Raw genomic sequence first — 14,486 nt, 5'->3', positions numbered from 1 at the left:
TTGACATAACATCTATAGACTGTTCTTCTAGGAGCATGTCAAGGAAGTGAGAGTCAAAATGTAGAGTGTTGTACCAAGGGGCAGCAGAATCAAGTAAAACTTTTCAGAATACTGAAGACTTTCTTGGGGTTGAAGGGCTTCCCTGGTGGCTCAGACAGTAAAGAATCTCCCTGCAATGCAGCAGACCTGGGTTCAGTCCTTGGGTCAGGAAGATCCCCTGGAGAAGGGAATGGCTTCCCAGTCTTGTGTTCTTGCCTGGAGAATTTCATGAACAGAGGAGCCTGGTGGGCTACAGTCATTGGGTCACAAAGAGTTGGACATGACTGAGCAACTAACACTTTTCACTTATGGAGTTGAATCCAGTGAATGAAGGAGAGATTGAATGTTATCAAGAAAGAGGGGATGACAACTAGGAAATGTCATTCTAGAGAAGAGTGGAATGAGAAGAGATGAAGGTGTTAGCTCTGGAAATAATAATGTTTCAAGTGAGATGAGAAAGAAGATGAGAGCGTTAACATTATAATAGCAATTTCTGTTCATTAAGCATCTTCTGTAGTGTAAGCTAGAATGTAAGTGGAAATGAACTCTTTCTAAAGCATTGTAAGATATGAACTAGGAGAAACAGTTGGGATTTAGATAGGAGGCAAACATTAGGAACATTTGTTTCAGGAAAGGAGACTAGCGGATGCAAAAACCAAACATGTAGCAAAGGTTTCTTGGTAACTGTAGGTTTTGACTATTTATGTTTAGATTCAGTTATAATAGTAATACTAGCAGCTAACATTGAGTATTTACTGGGTGCCAGGTATTGTTCTAAGCATTTTGGATATATTGTTAGTCCTCAGCCCAGTCCCTGAAGTACTTAACTGTTTTTACCCTCATTTAACAAGTTAGGAAATAGAGGCCTAATTAGTTTACACCAAATCCCATAGTTTATGTGAGGAGTGGAGCTGGGATTTGAACCTGGGCTCTCTGGTGTTACAGCACTTACTCTTAACTTCTTTGCTGTTTTGCCTCTAAAGGATGTTGTCTTATGTTAGGAAGGAATGGTGGGTTTGGCTGAGGTCAAGTTAGAAGTTATGGAAAGCTTTGAATATAAGACTGTGCAGTTTAAATATTTTTCTTCCTTTAATTCATAACTATTGGGGCTTTCATCAAGAGCACAGTGAAGTTGTAACTTTGGTGTTTGGGACAGTCCAGCACATGAGAGCTGGTGAGTCTCTGTGAGACCAGGGAGTTTTCAAGGGACCTCAGCAGCCCTTCCCAGCCCGTGCTGTGTGTAAGACCAGACTTTTATGATGCACTGATAGAATTGTTAATTATCCTGAGAGCTTGTGTTCTTCCAGGATTCGCGGGGGTTAACTTTCTCTTCCATGTCAGTTTTTGAAAGAAGAAAATGGATTTGCAGTGGAGTACAGAGTTTCTGTTGTGTACTTGTGTTATTGTGGTGGGGAGGTCCAAGGAGACTGGAGCTTACATTCTAGCGGAGAAGACAGAATGAACATATGCAAGTAATATGTAGAGAAAAGAGATTATTTCCTTTTTGTCCTTCCTTTCTCATACTGGTAAGCAATAAAAAAGGAAACTCTTAAGGTCTAACTTGCCTAACTGCCAAGAAATATGAGCACTGAGATAACATCTGGGCCGTAGCTGGAACCAAGGGGTAGAGGGAAGAGTTCCGTTGCCATAGACCTGACTCCAGATCCTAGTAATCTCTAGGTGAATCACTTTATCTTTCTGAGCTTCAGTTTTCTTGTTTGTAAAGTGGAGATGTAATCCCTATGTCAGTTTGATCTAATTGGAAAATTAGAGCCAATATATATAAAGTGTCTAGCATATTTCCTGGTCTCTACTAAGTTCTCAGTGACGTTTTACATCCTAACCATTGCAGCGTGCTACTAGTGTGGTAGAAAATCATCGCAACCCCGTTTTCTGTAGCCTAAAAATAGAGAACTGTGTCTCACAGGAGAGTCCATACAGGTGATATGTAAACACCCATGTTACTCACACTGTGAACTGGAAAGAGTAGGTGAATAGAAGACTCAGTGGTAACCCAGTCTAGGATGGGAATAAGAGGGAGACACTAAGAATTAATACCCTTTCTGAAAGTGAAGTAGCTCAGTCTTGTTTGACTCTTTGCGACGCCATGGACTGTAGCCTACCAGGCTTCTCCATCCATGGGATTCTCCAGGCAAGGATACTGGAGTGGGTTGTCATTTCCTTCTCCAGATCTTCCCAACCCAGGGATTGAACCCAGGTTTCCTGCATTGTAGGCAGACTCTTTACCATCTGAGCCACCAGGGAAGTCCAAAACCCTTTCTAGTGAAAGAAAAAAGTGCTGCTTCTGTAGTTTAAAAGAAGACACTGACATAGAGGAAACCTTTGAGAGAGAGAGAGAGAAACTGACAAAGCTGGCAGGTTAAGATTTGTGTTTCCTTAGGGAGGAGAGGGAGAAGGCAATGGCACCCCACTCCAGTACTCTTGCCTGGAAAATCCATGGGCAGAGGAGCCTGGTAGGCTGCAGTCCATGGGGTCGCTGAGGGTCGGAGACGACTGAGCGACTTCCCTTTCACTTTCCACTTTCATGCATTGGAGAAGGAAATGGCAACCCACTCCAGTGTTCTTGCCTGGAGAATCCCAGGGACGGGGGAGCCTGGTGGGCTGCCATCTATGGGGTCACACAGAGTCGGACATGACTGAAGCGACTTAGCAACAGTAGCAGCAGCAGGGAGGAGAACTTAGTATTTAATAGTAAATGAGAAATTTGGTTATGAAAGAATTGGTTGGTGGTGCACGGTTTTTAAAAATATGAGCACCAAACATTATTTTAGGAAAAGCTACTACCAGACAACACTGATATCTCTCTTGAGTTTGGCTTGGGTCATTTCCTGTTTAATGAAGTCATATTCAACCACTTATCTGCATTTGGGGTCATGGGAATGAGTCAGCGATGGAGAACAGAGAGAATGGAGAGTGTTGTTTGGCATCAGGATTCAGTTATAACATGTTGCACTTTATCATACAGAATGTCAGAAAAAGCCAGTCAACGCATAAGGAAAATTAGTAAAATAGGTGAAGCTACTGATTATTCATTTGTTCTGCAGAAACCTTGAGGAGGAAGAAAATTTGAGTAAGTAGGCTCATAAGTTAAGAAAGTAATTTGTAATATTATATAAGCATATGGCTTCTATTGTATATGTGCTTTAGATAACCTTGTAAAAATTAACTTCCTAATTCTAAGAGTAATCCATGCCTGTTGTCCAGTGGTGCTTGGTCTCTGTTAGTTCTCAGGGGAACAAACTGTTCAATTCTGTTTCAGTTATTGATGTTTAATTGTTGCTGGGCTTTCCAGGTGGCACTGGTAGTAAAGGACTCGTCTGCCAATGCAGGAGACATTAGAGAAGCAGGGGTTTGATCCCTGGACCGGGAAGATCCCCTGGAGGAGGGCATGGCAACCCACTCCAGTATTCTTGCCTTGGAGAATCCCATGGACAGAGGAACCTGGCGCGCTATGGTCCGCGTAGAGTCAAACTCGACTGAAGCGGCTTAGCATACAGTCACTCTCTTCACCACAAGTATTGCACAGCAGGAACCAGGAACCATTGTGTGACTTCAGGCAAATCACTTCCTTTTCAGACCTCATTTTTCTTGTGGCCTTTTTAAATTGATTTCTAAGCCTCAGTTCATTTCTTAGTTCATCAAACCTGCTGATTCTGTTTGCATCATCAGTGTATTTGTTTTGCCACTAGATGGCAGTAATGTACCTTTGAACCCTGTGGCCTCTGCGTTTTCAGAATCTGGGATCTGAAGGAGCCTCGGAATTTTTGCTTAATCCCCCCACCCACCCATTTAACAACTGGGGAAGTGAGACTCAGAGGTTAAGTGACATGGCCAAGGTCATTCAGTTCTTTAGAACTTCTTGAACCCCAGTCAATCTATCTTTCCCTCTATTCCTGTTTCTCTCAGGGACTTTTGAAGGAAGTTCAAAGAGAGATGATGTTTTCAACCGTTCCTGCTTTTGGTTAATTATTTTAAAAATAATTTAAAGCCATTCTTCAAGTATCTACGTCATATTCAAACTAGTCTGCTTTTGTGGCTCTGTACTGGCGTCTTCCGAGTAGAAAACTGGACCGTCAGCTTCTAAAAGGCCTGCCTAGAGCTTGCCTGCCTTCACAGTCCCCCCTGGAAGTAAGCGTCACAGCAGTCTCCACCAGAGCCTCCGTGATGGTTACTACCTTTCTCCATTCTTGCCCAGTCCTTTGGTGAGAGGTTTGCCTTTCAGTTCTTTCCTCCAGCTAAACATCCATTCTTCTGCTTCCTCTTTATCCATTTGCCTGTCAGGAGAACTTTCTGAGGGAGACGTAGATAATGCCCCAGTTCTTAAAAAATTGATCTCCTGGGTCTTCCCAGCCTGTGTTAAGTGGATTGTTTCCTTCCCTCCACCCGCTCTGCTGCTGACAGGAATGGCATTGCCGTGAACCGTGGCTGCGTGTGGGCGGAACGGTGTAGAGGGAGGCAGCGTGGTCATGTGGAGATGACACGGCCTCTGGAATCACGCTGACTGGACCTCAGATCTCTCCTTCATCGCTGACTGACTCTGGTCTGTGTTCATCTCTCCAGTGAGGGTGCTGTCTACTGCCTTGCAAGACCGTTTGTGAGGAATAGACAAGGTGATGTGTGGAAAGCGCATAGTATCAGTGCTCGGCTACGTAGTAGGTGTTCATCGTTGTCATTCAGTCGCCTAGTCACATCCAGCTCTTTGTGACCCCGTGGACTACAGCATGCCAGGCCTCCCTGTTGCTTACCATCTCCTAGAGTTTGCTCAAACTCAAGTCCATTGAGTCGGTGATGCCATCCAACCTTCTCATCCTCTGTTGCCGCCTTCTCCTTCTGCACTCGATATTTCCCACCATCAAGGACTTTTCCAATGAGTCTGTTTGCATCAGATGACCAAAATACTGGAGCTTCAACATTAGTCCTTCCAGTGAATATTCAGGGTTGATCTCTCTTAAGATTGACTGGTTGGATCTTCTTGCTGTCCAGAGATCTTCTCCAGCACCACAGTTTGAAGGCATCAATTCTTTGGCGTTCTGCCTTCTTTATGGTCTATCTCTCACAACTGTACATGACTACTGGGAAGACCATAGTCTTGACTATACAGACGTTTGTCAGCAGAGTAATGTCTCTGGTTTTTAACACACTGTCTAGGCTTGTCATCGCTTTCCTGCCAAGAAACAATCGTCTTATGATTTCATGGCTTCAGTCACAGTCTGTAGTGATTTTGGAGCCCAAGAAGAGGAAATCTGTCACTACTTCCATCTTTTCTCTTTCTATTTGCCATGCAGTAACGGGGCTGGATGCCATGATCTTAGTTTTTTAAATATTTAGTCTTAAGCTGGCTCTAGGTGCTCATTAAATGCTAGTTATTCTGGTTGCTGTTGTGTGAAGAGGAACAGGAATGACTATGGTGTGTGAGGAGCCCAAAAGAGGAGCCCAAGAGTGGGTCTTAGCCAGAGGAGCCAGTTTTTTTTTTTAATGGAAACCAAAGGAAAGGATGCAGGTACGTTAGGGTCTTTGTCACTGTTGTAGAGAAATAGTGTAGAGTTGTGCTGCTCAGTATGGTAGCCACCAGCCTCATGTGGCAGTTGAGCATTTGAGGTGTGGCTGGTCCAAACTGAAATCTGCTGTTAGTGTAGGACACACTCCAGGTTTCAAAGACTTCAAATGAATAAAGTGAATATAAAATATCTCACTGATATTGTATATTAATAACATGTGTAAGTGATAATATTTTAGATATGTAGAGCTAAGTAAAATGTTAAAATTAATTTCACTCATTTCTTTTTACTTTTAAAATGTGACTGCTAGAAAATATAATGAGGCTAGCATTATATTTCTATCTGATAGCATAGGAGTTGGAGACTAGGAGATGGAGACCTTTTGTACGTAGCCATATACAATGTTAACTTGGGGATTCATGTGAGTTTTAATTTTTTAGAGTTTTTTTAAAGCCATTTCATGATTCAAAAAATAGGGTATATACAGAAGTCATCTCCCATCTTAATTATTTGTCATTAGTAGATGAAAACCTACTAGCATTTAATGATCCTAGATTTTTTTTAGATGCAAATTATTGAAGCAGTTGTGCAAATGATCAAGAGTAAAAAGAAAAGGGAATCACAATACTATATATTAAATTGTTATCTGCTTGATTTTTATTAAACTTATTTTGGTGTTAAGACATTAGTTATAAAGCATTGACTTGTTTTAAAAACTTACATAGTAATCTCATCACCAGCTTATGTTGGAGCTGTAAGATAGTTGCTAATTTCAGACATTTATATAATCTTTGTCTTTTGAGGTGGATTGAAAAATAAATTTTCAATTTTTCTTTTCATTTGAATTTTTACTCACTGTTTTTTATGACACATATGAAATAGTTCTGTTGTCAGTTTGTTCTTTGCTGATGCAGGAAGCAAGCAGGGCATATGCATTTTGAGAACTTTGTGGGCACTTCTCATTTTTCTTGATTTGAGGTATTCCTCATTCCAAGTAAACTTGCTGCCATGATTCTTTGAGGGTATAACATGTTGTCACTTGTAAGAGGCAATGTATTTTAAGTGCCACCTTGTATAGAAAATTAAATGCTGACCTCCTAGGTGGGGCAGTGGTAAAAAAAAAAAAATCTACCTGCCAATACAGAAGATCCAAGAGAAGGGGGTTTGATCCCTGGGCAGGGAAGACTCCCTGCAGGAGGAAATGGTAACCCACTCCAGTATTCTTGCCTGGAAAATTCCATGAACAGAGGAGCCTGGCAGGCTACAATCCATGGGGCCACAAAGAGTTGGACACAACTGAGCGACTGAGAACACATACACGCACAGTAAAAGTCTGATCAGCTATTGGTTATTAGCATTCAGAGATGTTAAATGGAAAAAAAGTGCACCTTATAAATGATGAATTATAATACACAGATTTTGAAACTTTCGACTAGATTAGAAGTAAGCTTGTTTTATACATTAGCATCAGACTTTAGGCCCTCTCAGAGTGAGTCACTTTCAGTGAATGTGGTTTAGTGCATTGGAACTCTTTTCATTTGATTCTTTAAATAACCAGACAAAAGAAAAGAGTAATGAGCTACTTTTTAAGTTGCTGGAGTCCCTTGATTCAGAAAAGGGAACTTCTAACTTAATTTCCACCTCTGTATCCCCCACTGGCCCCCTGACACACACCCACCCTGTTTTCAGCCATTACCTATGCTTCTAACAAAATTTGTTCTCTTAAAGGCTGCTGATAGCAGTTATTTATAGCCTCTTGTGAATTCAAGACAAAGTGTTAAATTGCCCAGGGATGTTTGCTTTCTAAGCCTTATCTCTAATTATCGGCTAAAAATCTTTATCTGCTTAAAGAACTTTCAGGCCTCAACTAGCCATATGGAACAAGTTTTGTATGAATTGGGGGAGGGTAGGGGCAGCCTCCTGTCCGCCTCTGTGGAAGGCCATGGACCAGAGGCCATGGACGGATAACAGAGCAGCTCATTTCCTTTCCCACCCTGCAGTGTTCAACCAAGTCTGTCTGCTGGCTCACTGCCCTCATTCTAGAAGTCAGAGAAAGTAAGAACGCAGAATTCATTCTACCGTTGGCCTTACTGACTATATCTGAGAGGAAAGCAGAGTTGTAATAACTGCATTTCTGACTAATTTCATTGAATTTTTATCAGTTTTATCTTCCTTTTGATAGAGGCTATTGAATTTTAAGGAAACCCTGTGAAATAAAGAATTCTTTTGTAATTCTCAATAGCCACTTCCTACTTACCTGTTTTCTTTTTTTTTTAATTAATATATTTTTTTAATTGGAGGTTAATTACAATATTGTAGTGTTTTTTGCCGTACATTGCCATGAATCAGCCATAGGTGTACATGTGTCCCCCAGCCTGAACCCCCCTCTTACCTCCCTCCCCATCCCATCCCTCATGGTTACCTGTTTTCTACATCTCTAAATTTACAGATCTTTCTGACTTAAATCAGGCTTTCCACTGTGAGTGACTCTTTGGTAATCCAGATTCTGAGCCTACTTTTTCTAAATTTTTTCAGGCATGCCTAGGCTGGTGCACGCCTAGGCCAGTACATGCCAGGGCAGTTTGGCTCTTGGTTAAACAGCAAAAGTATACTTGTGGTCCATCTTGAAGATGGAAGCAAAACTTTTTCCTCTCAAGTTTGTAATACGTTCATCAGTTGTGAATCTGCTGATGGTTTGTATATTTTTTACATAGTTACATTGATGCTCAGTAAAAATGTAAAGTTAATTTATCATGTTGGGGCTTATCAACAGAGCTCTGCATTGTGTTCATGGAGTCGGTTAAAACAAATGGGTGTTTCTCAATTAAAGATATGCAGTGTTGCACGTGCTTTCATTTTTGAATTACAGTTTTGAAAATTACATGGAAAAATATCATCTCCATAGCTAAGTTTTCTAGTTTAAGATACAGTGTAAGGCAATATTTATGATACAGCTCTATAGACTACTAGTGTTGTGTGTGTGTTGGTAGCATCCTAAGGGATTTTCAGATTAATCCTATAAATGTCTCTATGTGTTTGAATGGCTTCGTCTTTTGGTCTTGCAGCTCGGGGTGTGGTTTTCTCTGGGCTGTGCCTATCTGGCCTTGGAAGACTACGGAGGCTCAGCGAGGGCGTTTCAGCGATGTGTGACTCTGGAACCTGACGTAAGTTTGTTTGGTCTTCTTTCCTTATCACAGCTCTTTGGTCCTCTCTAAATTATTTGAACTGAACTGTAGTTCAGAACAGCAATTCCTGCAAGTATGTAGTTTCAGTTATGCAAGATGATTAAGTTCTAGAGATTTGTTGTACAGCATTGTGCCCACGGTTAACTGTACTGTTGTGCACCTAAAAATTTGTGAAGAGGGTGATCTCATGTTAAGTGGGGTTTTTTGTTGTTGTTGTTGTTGTTGTTTTTTCTATTAGCTTAAAAAACATTTTTTTAATTGGAATATAATTGCTTTACAATGTTGTGTTGGTTTTTGCAGTATGACATCATGAATCAGCTGTATGTATACGTATATCCCCTTCCTCTATTTTCTCTCCACCCCCACCCACCCATTCTACCCCTCTAGGTCTTCACAGAGCACTGAGCTAAACTCCCTGTCCTTTACAGCAGTTTCTCTCTAGCTTATCACAGTAAAAAGGGAGGGAGAGAGAAAATAAGGCAGAAAGATTCAAACTTTCTATTATTTTTATGTCCAAGAAAAAGAACATCATTCCTTTTGTGTTGGAGGAAAGTGTACCATTGGTAGAAGTTCATGCCCTAAGGTATATGATTTATAAATCTAGAAGTGTTTTCTTATAATATCTAAGGTATTCATAGTTTGTTTAGGAAATAATTTTAATAAAATAGTTTTTTAGTTAAAAAATATACTTTGCTGAAATAAACAGCAAAATGTCACATATATTTTGTCACTCCCCAATATGGGCTGCCTGTTAATTGCATTATTAGAAAGTTCTTTTTTTGGTAGTTTATGGTTTTTAAATATTTAACAGCTTTACTGAGGTGGTAAATAGCTCACATACCATATAGTTCATCCATTTAAAGTGTACAATTCAGTGATTTTTTTTTCTTTTTTAGTGTATTCAGAATTGTGCAACCATCACCACCATTTTAGAACATTTTTATTATTGTAAAAAGAAACCCCTGTACCAGTTAGCAATCATTCCCCATTTCCCCCAGAGACTTTCCACTCATACCTCCCACCCCCACCCCTAGGCAACCACTAATGGATATTCTGTCTCCATACATTTGCCTGTTCTAAATGTTTCATACAAATGGAATCATAACAATGAGCAGTCTTTTGGTGGCTTTCTTCACTTAGATTAATGTTTCCACAGTTCATCCATGTTGTCTCATATATCAGCACTTCATTCCCTTTTATGGTCAAATGCGCATATCACGTGTTATTTATTCATCTATCAATTGATGGGCATTTAGACTGTTCCACTTTTCAGTTGCTGTGAATTATGCTGCTGTGAATATTCACTTACAAGTCTTTGTGTAGACATGTTTCCGTTTCTCAGCATCTTTGCCGACACTTGTTACTGTCTGTTTGATTGTAGCTGTCCTAGTAGGCAGTATCTTGTTGTGGTTTCGGTTTGCATTTCTTTGACAGCTGATTATCTTGAGCATCTTTTCAGGTACTTATTGGCCATTCGTGTATCATTAGAGAAATGTTTACTCACATCCTTTGCCCATTTAGGTTATTGGTCTTTTTATTGTTGAGTTGTAAGAATTCTTTCTGTATCCTAGATATAAGCCCCATATCAGATACATGATTTGCAGTTTTTTCCCCCCATTTTGTAAGTTGTTTTTCACTTTCTTATAGTGTCTTTGAAGTACAAATATTTTTAATTTTGATGAGGTCTAACCTGTTGCTTGTGCTTTTGGTGTCATATTTAAGAATCCATTGCCCGATCTAAGGTCATGAAGATTAACTTATCTTTTTTTCTAAGAGGTTTATTGGTTTAGTTCTTATATTTATGTCAAATCTAGTGTTAAACCTAGTCATTAAGCTTACCGTACTGTGTGTGGTGGTGGATATTCACTAAACTTATTGTGGTAATCACTTCACAAATATATACATGTGCCAAGTCATCATGTAGTACTTCTAAAACTGTATATGCTGTGTATCAATTACACTGCTGTATATCAGCATTGTACAGTGCTGTGTATCAATTACATCTCAAAAAATAACATTGTTTCAGATAATGTGCTTTCTTTTTTTTTAGTTCAAGAATTTTTATTTGGTTCTTTTTACAATGTTTGTGTTTCTACTGAGATTCCCTGATTGTTCCCTTATAATGTTCATGTTTCCTTCAAATATTTGATTATATTTATAACAACTGCTTTGAAGTTTTTATATGTGTATTCTAATATCTCCTTAATTTCTGTGTCTGTTTCTATTAACTGATTTTTAATTTGGTTATGGATGAATTTTCCTGCTTGTTTGCCTGTCTGCCAATTTTTTTTTTTTATTATTATCATATCCTACACTTGTGGATGCTATGTTGTTGAGTTTCTAAGTTTTGTTGTCTTCCCTTGAAGGCAGAGGGTTTTTTGGCATTTGGTTAATTCATTCTGGATCAGCTTAATTTTCAGCTTAGAGTAGGTCTGTTGTTTTTATTTTAGACTTGCAGTCACCCTTCTCTTGAGGTATAACATTTTGGGGGCTGAATTTAATCCCACGGCTGATCAGTAAGAATTCTCCACTAAGACTGGTTGAAACTTGACTAGCTCCCAGCACTTGTGTGACCTCTAGAATCTCCATTCAGCTCACAGCTCTCTGGTAGTTGTTCTCTACCTGGCCTTTAGAAGTTTTTCCCTGCACAGTATAGCTCAGTATTTAGCCAAGGATTCAAGGAGTTGTGAGATTTCTGGAGCTTATTCTCTGAACAGATCTCTCTTCTCTGGTAGTTTGTCTTACAAATGCAACCACTTCTGCAGCTCTGAACTCTGAACTTTTTTCTTCCTTTCAGTAAGACTTGCTGTGTTTTGTTTGGTTTCTATCTTTCTGTGCTGTAGCCCTCCATAAGTGCCTCTAGCTAGAAGTGCAGGTTGATTTTTGAGACACCTCAACAGCTCTTCTCTCAGGGATCACAGTCCTGTGCTGCCCACTGTCCAACTTCTCAAAAACATTGTCTCCTAAAATTTTGTCCAGTTAGATATTTTTTTATGGTAATAAGACTAGTCTGGTCCTAACTGTATTCTGTCCATAAGCAGAGGTCCATTGCCATTAATTTTTAAATTGTGTCTTTGGAACTTCAGAACTACACACTCTGTGTTTTATAAAATGTGGAATGAAGAAGAGCAAGCATAATTTATATCATTCTCATTAGAATCAACATTTATATAGACTTTATTGTCATTGCATAGGAAAATAGGTAGAGAAATGCGTTTGATGAAATATGTGGCATTAACATTAGAGAACACATACTCCTTTATTCTCCTGTCTGATAAAGGTTGATGGCAAAATAACAAACCCTTTTATGATAGGAAAAACAATATTCTGCACTGCTTTAGATTTGTAATTGATCTATATATTGTGTAAATACTGTTATAAATTGCCCAACTATTTTGTAAATCTAAATTTGGAAATAGAATCTTTTCTCAATTCCAAATTAGGGTGATAACAGTTATATCATTCTATTGATTGTTTTTGTGACTTTTTTAAAATTATAAATATTAAGTTTAATTATAAATGTTAAATTTAATTTAATTTCTTATACACTTCTAAACATACCTTATGAAAATTATGATTGTAAAAGCACATCTTGAGCTAAGAAAATATGTTATATTTTTGTTGGCAGCAGTTATACCTAAAGGAGAGAATAATCTGTAACTGAATTCTCTATCATTTCAGAATGCTGAAGCTTGGAACAATTTATCAACTTCTTATATCCGATTAAAACAAAAGTAAGTACACCAAAAAAGATAAAGAATTTTGCTTCCAAAATAAATGAATGAGATTTTCTTCAACTGAACAGTGAAACATTGTGCCTTTCCTCGTTATCTTTTCCCCTTTCTTACCCGTATCTTTGAGTTACAATGACTTAATTTAGCCATTTGCATTCTAAGTATAGTTTATTTCTTTAAATCACTTAGTATGTAATAAATATTTTTTTGAACTCTTTATTTGAAACTGAAATTTTATGTCCTAAATTTCATTACATGATAAAAGCAAGCATGCCTTTAGTCAGCTCAACAGATAGATTTTTTTTTCTAATTTTTTACTGGAGGATAAATGCTTTACAATATTGTGCTCGTTTCTGCCATACATCAACATGAATCAGCTACAGGTATACATATGTCCCCTCGCTCTGGAACCTCCCTCACATCTCCCACCCTCCAGCGTGTTGCAGAGCATGATTGCTTGCTGTGGACTGAACATTATTGAGAAATAGAAGTATGAACCAGTGACTTCAGGGAGTGTGGGTTTAGAAAATATTATGCCATATTATTTTAAAAATTGATTAATAATCTAGGCCATATGTGATAAATCTCAATGAGAAGTACAAAGAGGCCTAGGATAGTAGGTAATATTTGTAGAACACTTACATTCTCTACCACTTGTATAATCCTCTGAGGATCTCAGAGAAGAAAACATGTGTGATGCAGGTTTAGAAACACTTCTGAGAGATTGTTGGACTCAAGCTATAATTTGAAGAATTGGTAGAGGGGACAGGCTTTGGAAATAAATGGTCATTAATATCTGTGCTTAGCCTTTTGAATTCGGGTGACAGGCATGAATGCCACGCTTTAGGGGACAGGAAGTAAAGTCGTCCAGCTCAAGACTAGTGAGAACCATGTTGAGAGATGAGATTGTTGGTAATAGGAAGCCAGAGACTTCAGTGGGGGTCATTTCATGAAGAGAGAAATTTCCTGAGATTTCATGAAGAGGGAAATTTATCTGATGACAGTGTGTGAGACAGACTAGAGAGGGAACTGGGGGCTGGGAAACCAGTTAGGAGACAGCTGTTGTAATAGTCCAGGCAGGAGATAGCTAGACTGGAAAAAGAAGGGGCAGATGCCAGTTTATAAAGGGGACAAGCAACTGGACTTACTGGCTACAGAAAGCCAAGGAAGGGGAAGAGGCAAAGATGGCTGTTATCCTAGTTTTAAATAAATGAAAGGATAGATATATTTCCATTTTTGTTTGCCCTTATTTCAAACTTAGTTTTCTTTGTGGATTCATGAGTATTTCTGGAGATACCGTAAATCCACATTACGTCGAGATCATGAAATGCCTCTGCTGCTCTCAGATGATAACTATATAAATAAAGTACTGTTTGTTCCACCACGCTCTGTGAAAAATAATATTGTGTTCTTGATTGCAGCTGATTGTGTTAAAACTCACTAGAGACTCTTTTGGTGTAAAGCAAGGGGAAGGAAAATCCCTGCCGGAACTGTGGAATGCCCTCAGTGGGTTTTTCTAGTAATCTTGATCATTGTGTATGTAATGACCTCTTGTCCTCCAGCCCATTAACCCTAAGAATTCTAATTGCTTTCTCTCTTGGTGGTTCTTGCACATTGTTCCTCAGCTTCTCTTTGGCACTGTTTTGTCCCTGTAGCTCCCTGAATAGGGTTTTGTGTAGAAGTGGGGTTGTAAGGTCAGAGGTAAATCACTCCTTTATTTTTGCCATTTTACTTTGCTTTCTTTGCTGCCATTGCTCCAGACATAGCTCATTCTTCACTCATGAGATTGTTATTGCAGGGGCAAATCAATACTACTCCTCTCAAAAGAATCCTATCCCTGCCTTAAGGTGACCCTTTACACTCCCTCATCTCTCGCTCTGCTGTTGCTGGGTTCTTCACTAAAGTGCTGTTTTTCCTGTTTCATCTGATTCCCCAAGGCACCATGGCCCTACCAGTCCCATGGGAAAGTTTTCCATCTTCCTATATAATTGTCATAGTGCATTATCATA

At 39.1% G+C, this 14,486-nt stretch overlaps 1 protein-coding gene across 1 annotated transcript in view; it reads left to right on the top strand.

The window, feature by feature from the left end:
* TTC27 (tetratricopeptide repeat domain 27) overlaps window positions 1-14,486 on the top strand; it is a 179,311-nt gene that overhangs the window by 129,081 nt on the left and 35,744 nt on the right. The window contains exons 14-15 of the mRNA XM_068977494.1: window positions 8,624-8,722; window positions 12,425-12,477. Of these exons, the coding sequence (XP_068833595.1) occupies window positions 8,624-8,722; window positions 12,425-12,477 (152 nt within the window). The remainder of the gene's footprint in view (window positions 1-8,623; window positions 8,723-12,424; window positions 12,478-14,486) is intronic.

Source organism: Capricornis sumatraensis, chromosome 1, assembly GCF_032405125.1.
Source record: "Capricornis sumatraensis isolate serow.1 chromosome 1, serow.2, whole genome shotgun sequence".
NCBI lineage: Eukaryota > Metazoa > Chordata > Mammalia > Artiodactyla > Bovidae > Capricornis > Capricornis sumatraensis.
This window is presented reverse-complemented; position numbering and strand designations above follow the sequence as displayed.